Source organism: Chionomys nivalis, chromosome 14 (assembly GCF_950005125.1).
Source record: "Chionomys nivalis chromosome 14, mChiNiv1.1, whole genome shotgun sequence".
NCBI classification, from domain to species: domain Eukaryota; kingdom Metazoa; phylum Chordata; class Mammalia; order Rodentia; family Cricetidae; genus Chionomys; species Chionomys nivalis.
Window position 1 is genome coordinate 33,682,504 of NC_080099.1, and position 25,704 is coordinate 33,708,207.

At 36.9% G+C, this 25,704-nt stretch overlaps 1 protein-coding gene across 4 annotated transcripts in view; it reads right to left on the minus strand.

Annotated features, from left to right (window-relative positions):
- Positions 1–10,544: 10,544 nt before the first annotated feature.
- The window catches only part of Dmxl1 (Dmx like 1), a 152,606-nt gene continuing 137,446 nt past the window's right edge, over positions 10,545–25,704 (minus strand). For 2 of the 4 annotated variants that reach the window (XM_057788825.1, XM_057788824.1), the window contains 6 exons: positions 23,670–23,797; positions 20,006–20,098; positions 18,750–18,841; positions 17,716–17,768; positions 15,714–15,931; positions 10,545–13,069 (listed from right to left, as the gene is read on the minus strand). In XM_057788825.1, the coding sequence (XP_057644808.1) occupies positions 12,845–13,069; positions 15,714–15,931; positions 17,716–17,768; positions 18,750–18,841; positions 20,006–20,098; positions 23,670–23,797 (809 nt within the window). In that variant the 3' untranslated portion in view covers positions 10,545–12,844. The remainder of the gene's footprint in view (positions 13,070–15,713; positions 15,932–17,715; positions 17,769–18,749; positions 18,842–20,005; positions 20,099–23,669; positions 23,798–25,704) is intronic. The other 2 variants (XM_057788827.1, XM_057788826.1) reach the window with 1 other exon arrangement.

A 25,704-nucleotide genomic window follows, 5' to 3' on the forward strand; every position in this document is an offset into this window, starting at 1 on the left:
GTGGCGGGGAGAAGGCAGAAATCTTTAATAAATAAATAAACAATAAAAAGAAAAACAAAAGTCCAAAACTTCACGTTCCACCAAGCGGCATTGTCAGGCTAGCCACAGCAATGCCCCACTCCTGGTACCAGCTTCTGTCTTAGTCCGTATTCTATTGATATGAAGAGCCACCGTGAAATTAGCAACTTTTTTTTTTTTTTTTTTTTTTTTTTTTTTTTTTTTTGGTTTTTCGAGACAGGGTTTCTCTGTGGTTTTGGAGCCTGTCCTGGAACTAGCTCTTGTAGACCAGGCTGGTCTCGAACTCACAGAGATCTGCCTGCCTCTGCCTCCCAAGTGCTGGGATTCAAGGCGTGTGCCATCACTGCCCGGCCTAAATTAGCAACTCTTATAAAAGAAAGTAATTCATGGGGGCTTTCTTACAGTTTCAGAGGTTTGGTCCATTATCATCATAACGGAGGACACTGGCACATAGGCAGAGTAGCTGAAGTTCTATATATGGATCTTCATGCTGCAGGAACCTTTGAAGCTACAAAGCCCATCCCAGAGACACACTTCCTCCAAGGCCACACCTCCTAACCCTTCTCAATCCATGCCACTCGCTGATGACTAAGCATTCAACTATATGAACTTGAGGGTTTTTTTTCTTATTCAAACCACCATAGTGGATTTATTTCTGGGTCATCTATTCTATTCCATTGTCTACATGCCTGTTTTTGTGCCAGTATCATTCTGGCTTTGTTACAGTATCTCTGTAAAATATAATTTAAGCTCAGCACTGTGATATTTCTAGCATTACTTTGTTTTTGAGACAAGGTCTTACTCTGTAGCTCTAATTGTCTCAGAATTCACTATATAGACCAGGCTGACTATGAATCCATAGAGATCTGCTTGCCTGTGCCCCCCAAATGCTGAGATTGAAGGCATGCACCACTGCTGGCTGCACTGCTCTTCCTGGTAAGGACTGCTGTAGGGGCTGCAGTGATGACTCAGCAGTTAAGATCACTAACCCCTTGCAGAGGACACAGGTTTGGCAACCAGACCCACATGCTGGCTCACAACCACCTATTCTTTCAGTTCCAAGGGCATCTGACGCTCTCTTCTGGATCCTGTTAGTACCGGGCATGCATGCTGTACAGATGTACATGCAGGCAATACACCCAAACACATAAAAATTATAAATTTAAGAAAGGAATGGCTTTAGCTATTCAGGGTCTTCTGTGATTCTGTATGAATTTTAGGGTTTTCTTTTTCTTCTTCTATGAAAAATGTTGAACTTTTGGTGGAGATTGCATTAAGTGTGTGTATTGCTTTTGGTAATGTAGCTTCTTTCATAACATTAATTCTGTTGATCCTTCTACACAAGAAATCTTTGTTTTCTCATGTCTTCAATTTCTTTCTTCATTGTCTTAAAGTTCATTTTAGAGGTATTTCACTTTTTTGGTTTGGTTTAATCCCTAGGTATTTTTTGAAACTATTGTAAATGGGATTCCTCCCACCCTGATTTCTTCGTCAGTGAGTTCACTATGGATATATAGAAAAGCTAGTAGATTTTCTGCGTTAATTTTGTATCCTGCTACTCTGCTCAAAGTGTTTATGGGCAGGAGTTTTCTGATGGAATCTTTCAGGTTTTTTAGGTGGAGGATAATGTCATCTGCAAATAGAAATAATTTGACTTCTCTCTTTCCCATTTGTCCCCCTTCTTATGATGGGGTATGCCCCTTCTGTTCCTAACTTGTTCAGATTTTTTTCATTAAGGAATATTGAATTTTGTTGAGGAAAAGACCTTTTCTGTCTTTAAATCTGTCTACCTGTTGAATTATACTTATTGAGTATGCTTTATTAACTCTGCATTCATGGAATAAAATCAGCTTGGTCATGGTATATGGTCTTCTTAGTGCATTCTTGAATTTAACTTGCAAGGATTCTATTGAGTATTTTTGGACCTCTGTTCAACTGGAGAAATTGTTCCATAGTTTCCATTGCTTGTTATGTCTTACCTAGTTTTGGTATCAGTATAATGTTGGTTTCATAGAATAAGTTTGGCAGTTTTTTCCTTTCTATTTCAAGGAACAATTTTGAGAAGCCTTTGGTGTTAGCTTTTCTAATTTAACAGTGAATCCAGCTGCATCTGTTCATGTGCTGGGTGACTTTTTGCTACTGCTTCAATCTTATTTATTTCTGTGGATCTGTTTAGGTTATTTATATCCTTTTGGCTTAATTATAATGGGTCATATTTGTATAGGAATTTATCAGTTTCTTTCTTTCTTTTTTTTTTTAGTTATGCGGATATTTGTCTTCAACAAGGTAGAACATGCTCGCCTCATCTGTTTTGATTCTTTCTAGTATAAATAGTCATGGAAGTTGTATGTAGAAGCCTTTGTGTTAAAATTTGGTTTAGAACCAGTGGGATCTCTGGGACCCACACCAAGCCTATTTCTTCTGTTCTGTGTTGTTTCTTTGGTAAAATGATAATGGTTTTCATTTTTTGCCTAATGTTGCATTCTTAACCTATGTAGAGTGTCAGAGCTAAAACAGGCAGTGCGTGCTGTTACTAGTTCTTTCCTCGTAAAGCTTGCACAGTTTTTCCTTGTTAAGAAGATGTAAGAAGCCGGGCGGTGGTGGCGCACGCCTTTAATCCCAGCACTCGGGAGGCAGAGGCAGGCGGATCTCTGGGAGTTCGAGGCCAGCCTGGTCTACAAGAGCTAGTGCCAGGACAGGCTCCAAAGCTACAGAGAAACCCTGTCTCGAAAAGCTTAAAAAAAAAAAAAAAAAAAAAAAAAAAAAAAAGAAGATGTAAGAAGCCGGGCGATGGTGGCGCACGCCTTTAATCCCAGCACTCGGGAAGCAGAGGCAGGCGGATCTCTGTGAGTTCGAGACCAGCCTGTTCTACAGAGCTAGTTCCAGGACAGGCAGGCTCCAAAGCCACAGAGAAACTCTGTCTCGAAAAACCAAAAAAAAAAAAAAAAAAAAAGATGTAAGATGTGACCTACTTGTTACTTAGTATCACACAGATTATGTGTTTTTTTCAATTTCTTTCTTTTTTTTAATTGAAAAAATTTCCGCCTCCTCCCCCGCCTCCCATTTCCCTCCCCCTCCTCCTACTCCTCTCCCCCTTCCCCCACTCCCCTCCCCCTTCCTCTACAGTCCAAAGAGCAGTCAGGGTTCCCTGCCCTGTGGGAAGTCCAAGGTCCTCCCCCCCCATCCTATCAGTTTCTTCAAGAGATTTCAGTTTCTGTCTGTGAGTTTCAAAGTGCTCCCTACTGGAGTACTTTTTACTGGAATCTGCAGTTTCCTCACATCTTTCGTTTCTAATTTTATTAAGCTGAGTCCTCCCTTTCTTTTGGTTAATCTGACTAGGACATTTTCAAAGAACCAACGCATCGATCTATTCTTCATGTTGTTCTTTTAGTCTTTATTTCGTTAATTTCTTGCTTATCATTATTATTTCTTGACATCTACTGCCTTTAGGATTGTTCTTGTTTGTTTCTTTGCTTTTAAGAACCTGAGGTACCTTAGTATAAAACTTAAAACTTTTTCAGTGTAAGCATTCATTACTAGAAGCTTTCCTTGGTGACTTTGAGGGCTGGTGACAAAGACCTGGTGTTCTGATTATTTCTGCCTTTGTAGGTATGCTGGCTACTTTTGTGTCAACCTGACACAAGATTCTAAGAGAACAGAGCCTCAATTGATAGAATGCCTCCATAAGATCAAGGGTATGTAGGGCATTTTTTAGTGATGGATGTGGGAGAGCTCAATCCATTGTGGATGGGGCCACCCCTGGACTGGTTCTATAAAAAATCAGGCTAAGCAAGTTATGTGGAGCAAGCCAGAAAGTAGCACCCCTCCATGGCCTCTGCATCAGTTTCTGCCTCTAGATTTCTGCCCTGTCTTCATTGATGACCAATGACATGACAGTGTGAGCCAAATAATCCTTTTCCTCCCTAACTTGCTCTTTGGTCATGGTGTCTCATCGCAGTAGTAGATGCCCTAACTAAGACAAGATGGTACTGGTAGTGGGGTTTTGTTATGACAGACCTGACCATGCTGTTTTGGAGAGGATAGTAGAAGAACTTTGGAACTTTGTGCAAGAAAAGCCATTGAGTTCAGTGTCTGATGAGATGTTCTGGAAGCGCTTAGCAGATAAGAATGTTGAGGGCAATGCAGTAAGTGGAAGCATGGCTTATGAAGTCTCAGAGAGACGTTTAGAGTCTCTATTGGGGCCATTTGTTATCTTGAGTTAAGATTTTGTCATTTTGGTTAGCTGGGACTGACGAATCAGCTGTAACTAACAAGATACCAGAACAACTAAAGCGAAACCTCTGCTTTGCCAGGATACACAATGCTGGTCAGCTGGAGCTGAAAATTAGTAGGGAGTAGGAAGAAACCAGCATTGTTGAGATGAAGTCTTCTGGGAAGTGTCCCTGAGAGCACAGAGAAGCTGTGTTCCAGATGCAACCAAAGCTGTGCCTCACTCTGGAAGATGAACTTGGTAGTGTAAGAATCACCTGTTCAGTTCTGGTTTTGAAGGCGTGAATGGGTAATGGAGAGCAGGTGGCAACTGAAGTCTCAGTATCGAAGAGGTCAGACAGGGAAGTTGAGGCTTGGTACCAGGAAGAGAACCTATATGAGGTTATTAGTCAAAGTGCTGTCCAGCTGCAGCAGAAGATCCCAGCATCTTGGAGATGCCAGCACCACGGATGACCACCAAGAACAGCAGCAGCAGTGGAGACAGCTAGAAGCTGTAAGACAAGCTGTGTGTGCTGAGAGCAGAGCCTCAACCCAAACCACTAGGAGGAGCCCAGAAGATCACGACTTATTTACACTCTTGGAGTTGAGTTTTGCTTTTATTTGATGGTGACTGTGCACTGGTTCTTCCCTCCTGAAATAAGAAAGTATTTAATTTTATTTTGATTTTACAGGCGCCCACAGCTGAGAGACTGAATTTTTAAAAAGAGATTTTAGTTTTTAAGAAAGACTTTGGGGGCTGGAGAGATGGCTCAGGGGTTAAGAGCATTGTCTGCTCTTCCAAAGGTTCTGAGTTCAATTTCCAGCAACCACATGGTGGCTCACAACCATCTGTAACGGGGTCTGGTGCTCTCTTCTGGCATGCAGGCATACACACAGATGGAATATTGTATACGTGATAAATAAATAAATATTAAAAAAAGAAGTAAACTTGAATATTAAAAAAAAAAAAGACTTTGGAAGCTGGGCGGTGGTGGCGCACGCCTTTAATCCCAGCACTCAGGAGGCAGAGGCAGGCGGATCTCTCTGAGTTTGAGGCCAGCCTGGTCTACAAGAGCTAGTTCCAGGACAGGAACCAAAAGCTACGGAGAAACCCTGTCTTGAAAAATCCAAAAAAAAAAAAAAAAAAAAAAAAAAAAGAAAGACTTTGGATTTTTAAAGTGGGGTTTTATACTATAATGTCAATATTAATGTGTGATCTTGGGGATGGCAAAGAAAGGAAAGGTTGTGACTTTCTAATTAGGTATTTGTGTGTCAAGTTGACAAGAGGTCAGCTGTGCTGGCTACTTTTATGTCGACTTGACACAAGCTTCTATTTTGGCTTTTTGAGACAGGGTTTCTCTGTAGTTTTTGGAGCCTATCCTGGCACTAGCTCTTGTAGACCAGACTGGCCTCAAACTCAGAGAGACCGCCTGCTTCTGCCTCCCGAATGCTGGGATTAAGACATACACAACCGCTGCCTGGCTTGACACAAGCTTCTAAGAGAATGGAGCCTCAATTAAAAAAATACCTCCATAAAATCAATCTTAAGTTGTTGATGTGGGACTGCCCAGTCCATTGTGGACCACATCACTGGACTGTGGTCCTGGGTTCTGTAAGAAATCAGGCTGAGCAAGCCATGGGGAGCAAGTCAGTAAGCAGCACTCTTCCATGGCCTCTGTATCAGCTTCTGCTTCCAGATTTTTGCCCTGTTTGAGTTCCTGTCCTGTCTTTCTTTGATGATGAACAATGATGTGGACATGTGAACCAAGTAAACCCTTTCTCCCTAGCTTGTGTTTTGCTCATGGTATTTCATGGCAGCAGACGAAACTCTAAAGACAGTAGGTGAGTTGACATCACTGCCTTGTAGCTTTTGAAGACCGTTTGCTGTATATTTCTAACATCTTGATTACAAAAATGTAAAAGTTCTCTGGTTATGTCTATTTTGGATTTCATATGCTTTCTTATATTTGAATATTTTTTCTTTCTTTTCTAGGTTTGAAGAAATTATGGCCATAATCTTCTTAAATTGATTCTCTCTGCTTTCACAGGTGATCTCAGCTCCTTCCTCTGTCTTATGGATTCTTAGGTTTGATCTTTTGATCATATTTTAATATTCTTGAATGTTGGGTTCCTTGCTGATATTTAAATGCTGTCTTCCATTAATCCTGTGCTTTCTTGATGGTATTTTCTCTTCTACTCTGTTCATGTCACTTTCTATGGTGTCTTGTTTGTTGGTTTTGCTTTGTTTTAGATTTTTAGTTTACAAACCCTTAGATTCATTTATTTAATGTGTATGAATGTTTTGCTTGCATGTATGTACACATGTGCCCATGGAGTAAGGAAGAGAAGTTGGACCAGATGGAACTGGAATTATGGTTTTAAGCCTCCATATGGGTGCTGGAAATGGAACCCAGGTCCTCAGTAAGAGCAGCAAGTACTCAAAACTGCTGAGCCATCTCTACAGCCACAGATTTTATTTTTACATTTAAACAAGAATGATGGATACCCTTGGTTGTCACCTTGACTGCAAATGGAATTAACTGAAACCAAGTGGCTAGATGTACCTGTGCGGGTTTTTGTTTTTTGTTTTTTTTTAAATCTTAATTAAATCACTAGAGGTTGAAAGACCTACTTTTAATCTAAGTCTTTTTGAAGACTGATATAACTTCAATCTGGGCCACACTTTCCGGTGACAACCTGTATAAAAGACATGGAAGAAAGAAGGGCTTGTTCTTTGTTTGCCCTTGCTCTTGCTGGCAAGTTCATTCCCTCACTGTCATTACAGTGTACTTCTTCAGGATTCTGGTATGTACTGAAGACCAGCTGAGACATCCAGCCTTGTGAGCTGAACACCTACTGGATTCTTGGACTTTCCATTGGTAGGCAGACATTGCTAGATTAGCTGGAACACAACCTGCAAGTTAGTTCAATAAACCATATATATGTTCATTCTTTAAGTTCTGTTCCTCAGGAGAAACCCAATACTATACACGTATAAGTGTTTGAGTGTAAATCCCAAAGGTATTGGGTCCCTTGGACTTGGAGTTATGGGAAGTTTTCAGCTGACACGGGTACTGAGAACTGAACTCAGATCTTCCGCAAGAGTAGTATTTGGTCTTATATGCTGAATCATCTTTCCATCCACTCCATTATTTTTCATTTTCAACTCTTGTTTTTCGTTTTCAATATTTTTCTTAAAAAAACACCTCACTTTCCTTGTTGAAATTTTTTCAAGTTGCTCATGTTTTTCATCCACTCTTCTTCCCGTGTTGCTGATTTTACTCTCTAGCGTCTGTATTTAGTTAATTTGCTTATTTGTGTCCTCATTCAGGTCACTGACACTTTTTACCCATGCCCATGTCTGAAAGTTCAGCACTTGTGGAATCATTTTGCCTTGCCTTTTCATTTTTCTGTTTCTGTGTTGTAATTTTTGCATCTGTTTTGTTTATCACTTCTGGGTTTTTTTTGTGGGGATTTTCTTACTGGGCAGCTTTTTCTAGTACCATGCAGAGGATGAAACAAACTTTTGGGGCACAGTGTTCTATATTTTTTTTTATCGTGGCTCTCATAGAAGTAGCCTTTAACCCACTATTTTATCTGGAAGCTCAGAAATAAGCCTTTCCTTTACTAAGTACCAAGGAATTAGAATGCCACAAAGTATGTATCTACTCTGAAAATGGCTTCTAGGTGAGGCAGTAGAATTATATCCTTTACCACTTATGCACAACTGCTCCCATGAGACCTCACTTCTAGGACTCCCCAGTTACCTCAGTGCCCCCTTGTGGGAGAATACAATCGAAAAACAATGATTCAATATTGTGAATTACTAGTTATCCACAGTGTAAACAAGACTGGGTTAGGGCGATAGTTCAGTCAGTAAAGTGCTAGCTTAGTGAGCATACAGTTCTGAGTTTAATCTCCTGAAGCCACATTTGAAAAAGCTGGGCCGAGTGGCATGATGGGACTCCCTAGGCAGAAAGAGTCTAGGAGTCAGAGGACACCAGGAAAACAAGGCTTTCTAAATCAACATGGTGAGCACACATGTAAACTCAGAGAGATCAAGGCAGCATGCACAGGGCCTGCACGGGTTGGCACCAAATAGGAGACAAACCCCCACATCCCTAAATTTCTTGTTTAGTAAACTATGTTGGTCTTCTAGTCCTGTTAATAATACCATTTCCATTTTAAAGCTATATAAAACATTTTTTAAAATGTCTTCATATTGTTTCAGTTAATGAGGTACATTTGAGCATTTTTGCTGTTTAAAACAACAACAAAATAGGGGCGGAAGAGATGGCTTAGTGGTTAAGAGCAGTGGTTGCTCTTCCAGAGGTCCTGAGTTCAATTCTTAGCAACCACATGGTGGCTCACAACCACAATAATCAGACATTATTATATACTCTTCTGGCATACAGACATACATGCTGGCAAAACAACAACCACCAAAAACAAAACATTTTAACAAGGGTAGATAAGGGTTAAATGCTTAATTAGTTTATACCAATGCTTTTATAAAGTTTTGGTAATAACAACAGCAAATTTTCTATCTTATCTAAAAGCAAAGAGTGGAATCAAAGGGGAAAACAAGTAATGAGTATTTCATGATAAGAGGAATCCCATAGAGCGTAAGTCCTTCCATGTGAAAAAAATCTGTAATAATGTTGGTGGCCAAGGGTGACGCTGTCAGCTGAGGCCATGGTGACATCCAGGCCCAGACTGCTGCCAAGGATCATATGCAGGTTCATGGTCCTATCACACCTGGGATATGTGTTGACATCTGTGACCTAAGTTGCCATCAAAGGCCTCATAGATGCCCAGTGCCTAGGTGAATACCTGTAGCCATGTTGGTGTCCAAGGGTCGTGCCGCCCTCCAGAGCCATGCCTATCTGAGTGGCCTGCACTGCTACCTGGTGCCATCTGGGCCGGAGCTGCTGCCAAGGGTCACTTCAGGGTCAGTGGCTCTAAAGCAGTCAGGGTCTGATTTGATGTCCATGGCTTCTGTTATCACCGAGGTCCATGCACCTGGGGTCTGGTCAGCCATCTGAAACCGTGTTGGTGTCCTTGGGCTACTCTGCTGCTGGAGTCATATTGGTCTAGGTAGCTTGCGCTGCCACCGTGGCCATGGCAAGGTCCAAGCCCAAGCTGCATCCACGAGTCATGTCTGGGTCCATGATCCTGCTGCAGTTGGGGTCTGCGCTGACCTCTGTTGCCCAAGATACCACAGGGACCACAGTGTTGAAACCAAGGGCCAATTTGAGCCAGCCCTGCCTTTCACCGGCCCTACCCCTCACTGGCTACTGCAACCCAAAAGCCGGGCTGGCCCTTCACGGGAGGGCTTGGCTGCATACTCAGGAGAGTATCTCCCCAGAGCACTGTTCACGGCCTGATGGCACAGGTGCAGAAGTGCTGGTTCCAGCCCCACCTGAGCAGGGCAGCTCCAGTGGGACTGACAAGGGCTTCGGCTTCACCCCATCCATGACCTGATGGACTGTGTAAAGCGACTGGATATGCGGCACCATGGCTCCAGGATTTCCATGACCACGGCATGGCGGGATATCTGGGAGTTTTGATGAGGGTCCAGTGTTGATGATGTACCAGAAGCCAGAGATCTTGAACCAGACCAACAACTTATCACAATCAACATCTAAAGTAAAGTGGAACAGACAAAAGGATATACTGCAAGACACACCACAAGCTCCCAATGCCACTAAGATGAATGAAAAGGTATTGGAGAGGTGGGAAAGGTGAAGGAAGGAAGTGGCCTTGCTTTCTAAAATAGTTTTAAATTTTCCTTTTGGGGGGCACTACAGCAGTGAGGAGCAGACATGGAGGGGCTGGGAAATGAATGGGATTGGACTGCATGATGTAAAATTCCCAAAGAATCAATAAGAAAATTATATTTCGCCGGGCGGTGGTGGCGCATGCCTTTAATCCCAGCACTCGGGAGGCAGAGGCAAGTGGATCTCTGTGAGTTCGAGGCCAGCCTGGTCTACAAGAGCTAGTTCCAGGACAGGCTCCAAAACCACAGAGAAACCCTGTCTCGAAAAACCAAAAAAAAAAAAAAAAAAAAAAAAAAGAAAATTATATTTAAAAAAAGCTGTAACAGTCATTCTCAGAAACACAGCATTTAAGTGTATTTGATGTGTTCATTACATTTGGATAAATAATAAAAATTTAACTGTATGTGTATATATCTTTACTTATTTCAATTATATTTATTCCTATCTGTAGTTGTTTAAAATAAAGTGGGGGGGAATGGCCCCAAAAGGCGTGTCATTATTGGGAGGTGTGGCCATGTTGAAGTAGGTGTAGTCTTGTTGGAGGAAGTATGTTACTATGGGAACAGGTTTTGAGGTCTCTTTTGCTCATGCTTTGCTCAGGCTGAGTCTCAGTCTACTTCCTGCTGCCTGCATCAACACATAGCAGCTATCTCTCCAGCACCACGTCTGTCTGTACACTGCCATGTCCCACCATGATGATAATGGATTGAACCTCTGAACAGTCAGCGAGTCACCACAATTAAGTGCTTTCTTTGGAAGAGTTGCGATGTTTCATGGTGTCTCTTTGCAGAAATAGAAATCCTAAGTCACCACTGTTAATGATTACCCATTAAGTAAAAGAGACTGCAGAAAAGAACGAGAAGGTATTTAAGCAAATTCTCTCTACAACTGTCACAAATATAGAAATTCTGAATTTAAAAATATCACATAATGTAAAATCAACTAAACTGGCAGAAATACTTAAAATAAAAGCATGAGAAAAAAAATCACTACATGATTGTTTATTTAAAATATGACTCTGGATGTAAATACATATGGGCTTACATAATATGTGGTTGTGGTTATTCATATAAACCCTCAATTAGAATGCTCAATAGTTCATACCCAAAGCCTTTTGTTTTTAATACACATGATAAATTTTCTTTCTGATGGAAAGTGTTTAAAGCCTTTTGAATCTTGATTTGTGAAGAGATTACTAAAAAATAACTTAGCTACATCAAAGAATAATATTGTTTGCAATGTTGTCACAGATTTCTCCATGGCAAAATAGTCATGTATTATTATTGCACAATTTACAGGTACAGGTTACTATGTGCATATAAACTCTCTATAATGACAGTGTTCTCACTGTAACTTGCTCACTATATTTAAAATTATGAAATACAATTTACAAAACCTGTAACAATATACTTTTATAATAAAAGTATCCTGAGGATATTACAAAATTCATTTACCAGCCCTTCATTTCTTTGCTTTGACTTTTTAATCCCTAATAGTTTTCCATATTTCCTTACATAAAAATGTAAGTTACAGTTCTAACTAAAAATAAATTTAACCTAAGTAAGACATAACTGTCTCTTAAAACTTATCCTCATCTACTTACTGCCAGTCTCATTGGCTAAAAATCAAGTATTTATCAAGTTTTTATAATTCTGAATCAGAAAAAATATAGCATGAAACAGACAGAAATAGGGTTAGCATAGTTATAAGCATTGTAAAATTTATATATTTTGGTCAAATTTTATAATAAAATAATGTATTTTGGCAAAAATAATAAAATATAAGGTTTATTTCCTATCAATGGTAGATCTGCGGGACACTGTACATTTGTAAATACTATTTAATTTGACTGCTTTCACAGTGTTTCTAAAAACACTGTTATACATTTTCAAAATTTTGAGACTAAATTCATCCAAGAAAGAAAACTGAAACTTTAAGTAAAATATCTGATCATCAAAACGATGACAAATTCATAAATGTAAATGTCTGTGTGCCACATAACATCTTTATTGCCTACTAAGACTTATTTAACACTTTTAAAATAGTAATCTTGGAATTCTTCTTAAAAATGACTTTGAAAATTAAAGTGATAATTAAAAAAAACTTTATATAAGAAAATCACAAGAAAGGTTTTATACTTGTGGCAGTAGGTGTTATGGCACAAAACACATGAAAAGACTTGTAGCTTCTGTTTGTGTATATACAATATCAAGTAAGATATATATACATATATACACATATGCACATATATATACATACAATTAAATACATTTACACACACACATCTGGGGCTATAGAAGGGAACGAGGAAAACTCTAATGAACTCCTTGGCTCTTTTACGCTGTAAGTCCCAATAGCAGTTTTAATGGAGATATCTTACCTATATATAAACTTCTCACTATTAACAAGAAAAGAATTATGATGTGTGGTGATAAAGCAGTGAGAGTGTGGTCAATAAGTGATGAGTATTATCTCGGCACCTGTCTTAAAGGGTTTTACTGTCAATAGAATTTGTGTAGTGGGGTCTGCAGAAGGATGTGTAACAACGAGAAAACAAAGTTCCTTTAACCCAATGACATATTTACTAAAATATACTATAAATAAGTATGAATACAACATTATTTATACATTCTAACATTCTATGTTAGGCAATAGGATCTAACTCTGACTGACTTGTTAACTTTTAAGGCATCAGTGCATCAAGGGCAAAGCTCCATAAAATAAATATGAGGACAGAAAGCATTAGCCTATCCTTGGTACAGGGGATTACTGCGTAATGCATCTGTTGGCTACTTTCACAAAGCAGATAATAAATCATACACCCTCTTGTGAAGATGTTACAGCATCAATTTTACATCATTTTTTAACACCTCGTTTAAAGGGCTAAACTGATCCGGCAGTATCCTCATTTTCATTGTTCCATCAGCTCCACAAGAGAAAATGTGATTTGCAGGTCCTGTCTCAATTTGCATGACTCCAGTTCCAATATTTCTAAAAATAGACTGTCGAGCATGTTCATTGATGAAAGTATGGAGAAGACTAAAGGTAGAAAGACTCCAAATCTGAAAGATATGAAAGACAAAATGAAAACTGGGGCTGGTAATTGACTCAAGAATCCAAAAGAAAATGTAAGCCTGCCTTCCTGTGCAGGTAAGACATTTCTACAAGGATGGAGAGTATTTGTATATGTTATGATCACAGCTTCCTGAGTCTCTATAGGCTGTATACAATTATCAACTGCTTTTATTATTATTCAAAGTCCATCCTGTAAGGGCACAAATTATTAGCAATGCACTGAAGATTAGACAACCTCAGTACAAAGAACAGAAACTTGCATCAGTGACTAGAAAGGTTTTGCTGTGTAGCTACTATGGGGTATTACTTCTTTATAACACTGAATACTCAGATCAGAAAAGATGCAAGGAAGCAAATAAACTGACATCTAGGGCTCTCTACCCTGGTAAAGCTTAGACAAACTCAATTACTAAAATTCTAAAATACTAATTTCTAAAAGTTTCTATTGTAAGCTCCCATCAAGACAAATGTGACTGCTTTAAATCAAATGCCAAATGGCTCCTCTTATTAAAGACTTGTGTGGAAAAGCTTTCAGGACATATTTTTCTGGTTTGGAGATATCAACTTACTTTTTAATTTTTTATATCTCTTAGGAAAACATCTGAAAAAAACCCTCACCAATCCACATTACCTTTACGTGAATTTGTTAGATTATATATCTTAAAACACATTGTACCTTTAAAGCTTTATCTTTATTTGATGTACATGGGTGACTTACTGCATGTGTATGTGAAATAAGATGTGTGCTTGATGCCTAGGGGGCCAGAAGTTACAAGTGGTTGAGAGCTACATGTAGGTGCTGAGAAACATCCTCTGCAAGAGCAAACTGTGCTTTTGATCACTGAGCCATTTCTCCAGCCTAGACTATATGTTTTTCAAATATCTTAAAATATAAACTGCAGAATCAGAGTAGAATCTAAAAATAGGTGATCTAAATCAAAGTGTCCTAATCTAAAGTCTGTTTGAGGTACACTATGTAAGCACAGGGAAAAAGAAGATAATGCACTCACTAGCTGTGCTACAGCAAGACCACTACATTAGCTGGGACCAACATGGCCAACCCAGATGACAGTTAACTCTGCTTTACTACAATGAGATTTCCAGACCAACAGTGGACAAAATGGCCTGCCTGCTTCCATCATGTATCTGATATCACAACACATCAAAACAAAACAAAACAAAACAAAACAAACAAACAAAAAAAAAAAAAACAAAACCTCCTTCAGTACAGAAAAGGGGGAGAAAAGCCTATTCTGGGAAAATCCAGACCCATTCCTGGATTTCCCTGTAGATCACCCCCTGAACAATCCTTTTCTCCATTAGTTTTGCTCATTATTGAAATTACCCAAAATCCTAGTCATGTGACACTATTTCTTGAGGGTGTACTTCTACTTTATTACAAAACTTTTTCTTGGTTCTGTGCTTTGTCTTGTCTCTTATTCTTTCTCTGGAGGTGCTAAGCATCTGGATGCAACAGATGGAGGTCTAAATATGTTCTTTCTGAAACAATGACAACCTTTACCAGCAGCCACAGGTTGAAATAAAAAGTGGCTTCAAATCAGAGAAGAATAATTCTGCTGGGATTTATTATTTTTTAAAAAAGAGTACTTTGGGGCCGAGGAGATGACTCATTGATTAAAAGCACTGGCCGCTCCTCCAGAGAACATGAGTTTGATTTCTAGCACCCATATGATGGTTCACTCCAGTTCCAGGGGACTCAATACTCTCTGATGGGAGCAACAAGCAAGTTATGTGGTGCACTGGCATATGGGCAGACAAAACATTCATTAAACACAAATAACAACAACATTTCCAAATTATGCAGGTTCTGGGGTTTTTTTTTTCTTTTTTTTCTTTTTTTTTGGTGGTGGGAGGAGGGAGAATTAAGGGGGAAGAAAACAGCCTATCAGTTCTAAGAGAAGTTCATCTTATTTAGCACTAAGTATGCTCACATTCATGTAATGGATTCTAAAAATCAGGTCCTTCAAATCTAGGCTTGCTGACCATTCAACATCCTGAAGACCAATTGAAACTGGCATACCTCTTTGCAATGGGCCCACAGAATCTTCCTCAAAATCAACAGGTATTTCTTAACAGAGAACTTCACAGCTGAGTATTTTTGAGGTGGAATCTTGCAATATACATTTTAATAAGTTGTTCAACATTTTTAAATAAGCTGCTTAATGCTTTAAACAACTTTAAAATTTAAGTACAATAGATTTTGGTTATCTATGAACAGGGCTTATCTAGGTACATTCTTGGAATCTGAGTTGTTGAATATTATTATTATATATGAAAAAAGAGGAGCAATGTGGGTTATAGTTAACCTAGAAATTTAATTTAGTAAATACATCACCAAAAGAAGAGTCAAAACCAATTCTAATGTCTGAAATATATTAAGATCCACAGAAAATTTGTTTAAGAATTAAGTATTTTTTTAAAACAAGTAAAAAAGTAAAACTTCAAGTTAAAAATAATTCTATTCATCAAAGGGTTTATTAAATAGTAATTAGCACTGCTGACTATACCAGAACTAATATAATTTGACTAGTATTTAAGTAAATTACTATAATATGATTAAAGGCCTAAGTTTGTAAATTTTTTTCCATATTATTGATACTATGTTTTTACCTTTATATTGCCTTCTGCAGATCCTGTAACAAAGTATTCTTCAGTTGGATCAATAGCAATGGCTTTAACAGGGGAATCATGGCTCTGAAAAAGCTGCCTCTGTTGCCGTTGTCGAAGGTCGAATACACATGTGAAACCTTTTCTGCCACCTGATATTAGCAGCTGATGTTTGGGAGCATATGCTAAGACTGTGGCTCCACTATCATGGCAGGTAAAAGCTGAAGGTTTAAAAAAAAAAAAAAACAGATTAAAACCACTTAGTAATAAAAGACCACAAGGTGGTCAAGATTCAATAAATTGAATGAATAAATAAATATTGGATAAAGATTGCTGTCCCGCCCAAGGCAATTTAAAAACCAAATGCAATATAAGAAATAATTTGAGATAAGGCATAAGACAACGAAGCATGGTCCTGGAGAAAAGGAAATATGGGTAGCCGTAGTGTTGTTCCAGCAAACCACCAACAGTTTTGTGGTCAGAACATAAGAAAAGGAAATTCAAGTTGAACTGGACTCAATACCAGCAAACAGTTGGATAGCATCTATTACTAAGTGTAATAATCTATAAACACTTATATTATAAATAAAGCTGCTAAGAAAATTCCTGTATAAGTCTTTTTGTAGCTTTCATATATTGAAAACAGTACATACAGATGGATCACGCTCAGTCCATGTTTAACGTTATTAAAACTAAGTTTTTTGGGGCTGGAAAGATGGTTCAGCGGTTAAGAGCACTAGCTGCTCTTCCAGAGGTTCAATTCCCAGCAACCACATGATGGCTCAAAATCATCTCTAGTGGGATCTAATGCCCTCTCCTGGCATAAATGCATACATGCAGATAGTGCACTCATAATCAATACATTAAAAAATAATCTTAAAAAACCTAAGTTGTTTTCAAAGTGGTTGCAGCATTTTCTGCTTCTGTCAGCAGTTGCAGTTTCTGTACACCCTAATCAACACCTTGAGTCTTTAATTTTGGCCATGTTGGTGTAAATGATAGCTTGCAGCACACTGAATGTGCATTTCCTGATTATCTTGATTATCCTTTTATATGTTTACTTGCCATTTGAATAGTGAGAATGGGATTGTTTAAAAGTCCTTGGAAACACGTCATTATGCTTTAAAAACTGTTTTTTTAGTATTATATGTAAGAATTCATCACCAGACCCAAGCCACGTAGATTTTTTCCGTTTTCTTCTAGAAGTCTGCACTTTACATGAAGCTTTATAACCCATGCTGAGTTAAATTTTGTGAAAAGTGAAATCTGTGTCAAAGATATTTTTGGTTGTTGTTCTATGTCTCTATTCAATTGTTTTAGTACTTTATTTTAAAAAAACCTTATTTTTCTCCATTGAATTCTTTTGTACATCTATCTGATAAAGTCTATGATATATAAAGTCACCTATGAGGCTCTCTAGTCTCTCCAATGCTCTCGGTAACTTTTTAAAAGCCACTGTCATGATGTTTGATTATTGCAGCTTTACATTAATTTCTGATCACGTAGGATGAGTTCACTGAATGTTTTTCTTCAGTATTTTGTTGGTTATTTGCTATTTTCTTATACACTTTAGAATCTGTTTACTGATATGAATAAAAGTTTGACTATATTTCATTAAATTGTGTTACATCTATAAAGTTGGGAGGAACTGGTATTTTGAACAAAATTAAGTTTTCAAAGCTCTAAATGTAAGTCATTTTCTACATTAATTTAGATCTTAGAGTTTTTAAATTATATATGTCCTGTGTGTATTTTGTTTGACAAATGCCTCAGTAGTTATTTCAGGTGCTATTATGAGAAGATCTTTTAAATTTCAAATTATAGATATTCATTTAGTGCAGAGGACCAACTGGTTTTAGTGTACTGACCTGACACCTTGATGTATTCACCATATTAGCTCTAGGTGCTGAGGGTCACACCTAGGAGTGCGCGTATGGTAGACAAGCACTCTCCAAATGAACTATATCCCCAGTCCAAGATGTCATAAGTTGTCTTCAAAACTTACCATGGACTAAACTATTGGCAGGTGCTACTAGAGTATCCCACAGACATATGTTTCTGAGAGGAGAAAAAAAAGGGATTTCTTTTTAACCGACACAAAAATTAATAGAATAAAAAATAAGCCAAATATTACACATTTGAACTTTGTTCAAAAGGTTTATATACTAGTTGTCACACTCAATTTAAAAGCTGTTAACTTACAAAACTGAGTTAAATTTTGATTATCACATACCTATAAATAGTAACTGAAGGCTGACTATAGAAATTGCTTGTGTATTTACTAATTTTTAATCTATCTGTACCTAACATAGACAAGTCATAGACGATGCTAGTTATTAGGTGGAATCTACTGAACATGGCCAGAGTCTACAGCCCTGAAGCTAGTTTTCAGTGCAGTGTGAAGCTCACATCCGAGTTTCAGAAGCTCAGCAAACTCAGTGTGTCTGGATGGGCTGCGTGAGTATATGGAGGGAGAAGACAGAGATGTTCTTACAAACTATAAAGTTGTTCTGAGGTTCCAATTTTCTTTTTTCTTTTCCTTTTTGGTTTTTTGAGACAGGGTTTCTCTGTATAGCTTTGGAGCCTGTCCTGGAACTTGCTCTGTAGACCAGGCTGGCTGCAAACTCACAGAGATTGGCCTAGTTTCCTATTTTCTTGTTGTGAAAATGATAATACCTACCTAGTAAGGCCATGATGAATACTAACCAAGTTAACTAAATAATATGGCCAATAAATAATTGTACCTTTTTCAGCTTCAAGTTTTCTGAATATATAGAAAATACAAAGAAATGCTCATTTTACAAACAACTAAATCATTTCTCCTAAAGTCTCAATATGAGAATATTAAAAATAAGAAAGAATGATTTTTCTGTAAATGGTACTAGAATTTTCCTAGATTTATGCCACTAAGAATGATTTAAATAAGAAATCTTTATGATAAAAATTCTTAGGTCATAATTACTGAGACAAATAAATACACAACAACAAAACAATTTAGTTATCCACACACAACATTTCTGTTCCAGCTCCATCTCTTACCTATTGTCAGTTGAAAGACCAGCTGTAGCTATCAGAGAGGAGGAACTAACGAAGACAAAATCATTGGCTGTTTTGTTATGACACTGCCAAGCCTGGAATGGTTATAAACAATAAATGTTACTGTTGCTAGTAAAATTTCCATAATCAAGTAGATGCATAACTAAAATGTGACCATGCACTTTATGTCTTTAAAAAATAATTTCTACTCTTTTAATCTTCCGAACTTTAAAAAGATTAGAGAATACAATAACTGTCACGATAATTCTCCCCATCTCTTTCTGTAAAAAATTCAAAGAGTTCATGAACAGTCTTTTTCACTGTTGTTCAACCAACACCTTAAGAAGAAAACACAGAGGTTAAACTTCAAATAGTTACTTAGGTCTAGGTAGTGGGTAAAAAAAACAAGAACAAAACTGTCTTACAAGAAGACAGATACGAGGATTTAAGATTAGGTTAGATGTAAATATCTTTGCTAAACTGACATTAATTGTTCAGAAACATTCAAACTTTTAAATAACTGTTCAAATAAAAGTAACTGTTCAAAAGTAATAAAAAAGTTACTGTCACAAAATAAGAAAGCTCAGAGAACTTGTGAAAATTCAGTCAAACTTATTATGATCATTTCACCAATTAAAAAAAAAAGCAGTCATCTCTCCAAAAGGTCAACTTGCACAGTTCACACTTGTAGCCTAATAAAACTATGAGGCAAAGAACAAACTAAGTCTTTTTCAAGAAGTCCTAGCAATGCTCCCTTGTTGTTTATTTAGATCAATACTGAACTCAAACATTTAACCTCAGGTGAATTACCAGAATTATAATCTATAACTTTAATCTTGTTCTATGTTTTGCTTATGTTTAGTTCTGTAAAGGAAATCAATGAAACATTTTTATTCTCTGAAGGCAAATTTTTATGACTTCTGCACAGATTTTAACAGATGAAAACAACAGGATCAGCAACAGGATGCCCGTTCTACTTTGCTCATTAATAAGAGCTAAATACAGGAAAACAATTTGATATTCTGTTGGTCTGCCAGTCACCTGCGGCTGGGTCTCTGGAGAAATGGTGCTGGGCATGCCAACTTCCTCAACTTCACTCAGTCATTTTTATACACAACAGGAGTAGTCTGTTGTAACATGTGACGAGTAGAGAAGACTAGACATATTTTATTTATTAATTGTAATATTACTTGTTCAAGCACAGCTTTGATTTTTAAACAGGAAGTCCATGTTTTATATATATGGAATATTTATCTTACCAGATATGGCTTAGGCATGCTCCCAGTAATTAGACAACATTTCCAGTTTGTTTGGTACAAACTTAAATATCCATCAGCATCAACAATTCCAAACTTTAAAAAAGAAATTAAATGATTAATGTAGATAAAAAGCACATATTTACTCCTTATACCCAGTGTGACACATTATCTCTATGTTTAACATCGGATTGACCAACTGTTATCTTTTAATTTCACTTAAGCTTCCAATCTAGTTTTGAGCTATATTTAGGTATCACTTTAAGAAAACTTCCAGTGTAGAAAGAAGCAAACATCAGATACTTGGTTAGTTAAACTTAGACCTTCACATGTGAGTTATATGTGCTTGGCTTCCTCCCACAAAATAAAGTTCAAAAAATGTTAAGAAGTTGAAAGATGAAGGCAAAACAAAATTTTAAGGAAAATAATTTGAACTCATTTATTCATTTACTCATTTATTCTTACACTAATTAATAAATACTAAGTACTATCAAAATTTAAAATATTTACCAAGTTTTAATAGTTATTTTTTCAATCTTCAGTGATGATTACTGAACATATTAGAGATTTTGGTAAACTTCATATCATTTATTTACTTCTCTAATGTTTTCTGAGAATTCTGATAGAGCTATTATTAAGTATATTAGCCTACAGCTTTAATATTTGCTATAGATACTTTCCCCACTATCTAATCCTCTTTTCTAGTTTTATGTTTTCTGGAGTAGAGCTAGGTTTGTTCTTCAGCTGGAATAAACATGGAATATATACTCAAATAGTGTTAATGAGCCACCAAATTTGAAATATAGTCTGGCTGGGCATCAACTTATTTCTCATTCTTTATCTAGTAGAATTCTATGGAAATAGTTCTACTAATTACAATTTTTCCCTTTTAATTGGAATTGTTGAGTAAGGTGCACTAATAATTCAAAAGGGAAGGTGGGCAAGCAAGCATTTACAATCCCATTCCTTTCACATTTATAGATTCTTTATACTTGAAGCAAAGACAAAACAAAATAACCAGGATATGTGCATGTACATTTATCAATATATCTTAGGCAGTCTATTTTGACTATAAAATTATATTCTTTGCATTAAAGAAATATTTTTAATCCTTCAAATACCGCTTGCCCCTACTGTTTTGCTTTTGCTAAGGTACTTTCTAGGAGATATTTTCTTAGTTGGTACTTCCTAAACATACAATCACACTTGATTTTTAAACTACTTATGTTCACTGGCCCATTTTTGAGAATTAAAATTTTAATTTATAAAAACTATTTCCTGTTCTTCTATGCTATGTCATACTAGCCTGTTTTATTAATATTACTCTTAAGAGTTCCTCATAGCACTTATTAGTCTTATTTTAGTTTTGCTGAGATCTTCAGTCTTTTGACTGCCCAATTCTATCAGCAATTCACAATCAAACCAATCACCATAACTGGGACAGATTGAGTCTTCTTACCACTTACTCAGGATGCTTCCTAAATAAAGGAGAAAACATGTTTTGGTGTTGTGCTATTTGGTTACATCATGGGTAAAGTAGGAACACGAAGCTAAGGGGTTTATCAAGACACCTGGTAGGCAAAGAACTAAAGCTTGTTGTACTTTAAAACAGACTATATGAAGGACTGTAGTAGTGTTAATGTTGAAAAATAAGTCAGGCTACGAAATCAAATTGTAGAAAGGTTTGAGTGTTATACTGATAAATCTGGGAAGAGGTACCTTGAAGGGTTTCTCAAAAACAAACAAACAAAAAACAGATACTACTTATTCTGTAGGTATTTAATTATGTTGTTCATAATATCACTTTATTTTGGGAAGACAATATATCAAAGGAACTATGGACTGACATGCATAGACTAGAAGTAACGGCACATCGCCAATGAAAATGGAAAACATAATAAATACTGAAAGGGAATACAACTGACAGCCCAAGTTGAATATTCTTATTGCAAATGTTTATACCAGGAAAGTGTCAGATTTTGAAGATATTTTGATGTGCGATTCCCCTCTGTATGCTGTGAATACGATTGGTTAATTAATAAACAGGCTTGGCCTGTTAGGGCAGAGTAGAGTTAGGTGGGGAAAACTAAACTGAATGCTGAAAGAAAGGAGGCAGAGTCAGAGAGTAGCCCTGCTGGAGACAGATGCCGGAACTTTACTACCCGGTAAGCCACAGCCTCATGGTGATATACAGATTAATAAAAATGGGTTAAATTAATACGTAAGAGTTAGCCAATAAGAAGCTAGAGCTAATGGACCAAGCAGTGATTTAATTAATACAGTTTCTGTGTGGTTATTTCAGGGCTGAGCAGCCAGTAACAAACAAGAGGCCTCCTACAACAGTATTTCTTTTAATAGTTGCACTTACTTCACTAATCAAGCACTTATAATCTGAAAATGTTTGAAATCTGAACTTTTTAAGCACCATAACTGAAACTCAGGGAAAAGAAAAGGCAAGAGATACTATTATCTAAGATTGTGTAAACTTTTAGTGAAGCATGATCCAGAAGACAAAACAGTAGGCTAATCTGCCTGTTAATTCCTATAAAAACATGCTTCAGGAAAGCAATTTGAAATAAGCAGCAATGTGAGAAGTAACAGACAATAAAGGGATGGTCTAGAGGTGGTTTAGCAAACTTCTTTAAAAAAACAAAACCTAAAGTATTATTTATTCATGTGTATGTGTGTATGTCTGCATATGAAGAGGACAGAAGGGGTCAGATCCCCTGGAGCTAGAGTTACAGGCAGTTGTGAGCTGCCAGATATCTTGGGTCCTCTACAAGAACAGTATGTGCTCTTAACCACTAAGCCATCTCTCCAGCCCCATATTATTGTTACATATATACATGAATAATTATATAAATGCAACTTGCTGAGTCTGTTTAATGTTGCTGTGTATAAATGATTTTAGGGCTGACCATTTTGTAATGGATAACCAACTACAAGGCTTGTCCCTAGGAGAGAAATTTTCCTACTTTCAGTAGTCATTAGTTACCTATAGTTCTTTGTCTAGGGGCCCCATGAAATTTTCTGCTTCCTCATTAGTTTGTCTATTGGTGTTGTCAATGTTTAAGGTACCATGTTGCTTAGCTGTCATTTCTAAGAGAAACACTCTCACAGTACACCTCCTAGTATCATTTTTTTCTTAAATATCTTGTAATTAAAGGTTAGCCCACCATAAAGTCTTTGCCTCCTTAACTCTGCTAGATGAAAATACTCAAAGAAAATATAATGAACAATAGAATTCAGATTCAAAAAAAAGTTCTATAAAAGCTGTGTTGGTAACTAATCCAGTTTGCTGACCTGCCATTCTAGAGCATTACTCAATGTTAAAGTGCATAAAAATCACAATGCAGATGGGTTAAGCAGATCTGACACACCACAAACTGTACTTGCTGCTTGGTACGGAATCATACTATGAGTAGATTCCAGGAACTAAAGAAATGGATTTCACTAATCAAAGAAATATAAGGGAAAACACTGGTCCTAAGGGAACATTTAACTTAATTTTAGTAGTGATGTATGTGCACCACAAACCTACAGGAAGAATCACGTACACTTAAATGTTCTTTGAGAAGAGTTAAAATATTCTTTTCAAAACCTCAAGCTAGTAAATTTATGCACCATCAAGCTTTTTAAAAGAAAAGTAATTAATTTTCAATAGTACCTTATTTCCCTGATAGTTAAATCTCATTCTTGTAATTCTTGGATTGCCACCGGATCGAAAACAGGTTATTTGCTGAGAATGGCCCCATTCAAACATTCTGACACTCCCATCTTGAGCACCTGTCAGATCTGCATTATAAGATGACAAAAATTAAATATTTATTTTAAAAAGTTTTGAAAAAATTTCTTAACCCAATATTGAATTACTCATCAAAGAAGTACCTAGGAAATAAAATCCATTTATATAAATTTACTTTGAAGTTTTATTTTATATAAGAAAAGTCATATGATGTACTTTCATTTGACTGAGAATATGTTTTCAAACAAAACAGTAGACACATTTATATTAATCACTATAAATTATGATTCTTCTCAAAATTATCTTAATGTCTTAAGAGTCTAAAATACATATATTTTATAATAAACATTTAATAAATTATTGAGATTATTAAAGAATCAACCTTTATCAGCCATACTATTAATGTTAAAATTATGCATTTTTCTAAGACAAGGTCAGATTTAAATACCATAGTAAAGGAGAAATTTTAAAATTATTTTGATGGATTTATTATCTCAAATATATGCTAACATTTGATAATACTAATTATACTATGGAATAAATAAGTCACTATTTTTGAGAATGATTGAGATCATTTATATATAGCACTCAGAAATATAACAAATGGCACCCAAACTATATTAATTATAACTGTCAAAATTAGTGTAGAATAGGGATAATGAAAATCAGTATAGATAAAATGCCCAGCAAGTTGCTAATTATGCTGTTAGTTGAGTTTTACTAATACTTTACCAAATATGTAATAGCAATGAATTCAGGCTGTTTTAGAATATTTTGTCGTGTACTAGGCAGGGGTGTGAAGGCAGCAGCATAATGACTTGAGACTTGTTGAGGGGATGTTAACTCTTTTCTTTTCCTCCCATGGTCTTTGTTAACAACAAGGATAGCTGCTTAAAAACTGTTTACGTTTTCCCAATATTATCTATAGTGCTAAAAACACTAATTGGGAAACCCCTAAGCTATATTAGCTCTGGTGTATGAACAAATCTAACCACAACTCACTATAAACAGTAAGACAAAAACCAAAGTTTCAGCTCTAATAAGTAATTTACCATTTCAATGAATCAAATTTCTTTCTGTCTTGCTTCTGCAAACACCTTTAAATTTTTCTACGACTACCTTAGTGTGACAGTTCATCTTTATTGCCTGGGTTTAGATTCACTTAGGAGATCACTGAGGCACATCTCTGGGTGTGCTTGTGAGAATATTTTTAGAGGATATTAACTGAAGGATAAAAGATGTACCACAAATATGGGACGTGACATTTCATGAGCTGGGGAACCAGACAGAATAGAAAACTAGCTGAAAAGGACAGCATATCCTATTTCTGTGGTTCTTGGCTGGCTTCCACTACCCAGATTTCTGTTCAAGTGACAAAGGACTTAAGGCTCTGAAATAATAAGCCAAAATAAATGATTGCTCTCCTCTCAGCTGGTCCTCTCAACTATTTATTTGATGACAGCATGGAGAAGCTAATGAATATCTTGGTAAAGCTTCAAACCACCCACAGGCTAATTTCATGAACTTCCTGGTGAATGTTCAGAGAGCCTTCTGAAGGTTCTGCGTCAGAAGGTGGAAAGAGAGAAGATTACTTTATGACAACCCTCAAGAGTAACAAGCAATTGGGCACAAGTGAGAGAGCTTTCTAGTCACTCCTTCTGCTGCACATTTACAGATTACCACCAAAGCATCACGCTCAGATTTCACATCTGCCACCTGATTTGAGCATTTCTTCCCCCAGACTAAGTCTGAAAAATGTACCAGATTGTGTCCAGCAGAGGGTCTCAGGTAGAAGTTAGTCCGCAAAATGTGTCAGCTTGTGCTCAGCAAGGGGCCTGAAGTAAATAAAGTCTGAGGTAGAAACAGGATTGTGTGTTCTACTAAACTCAAGTCTATAACTCCTATTATCTCAAACTCTACCTAACTTTAGACATAAACAATACAAACAGAACCTGTG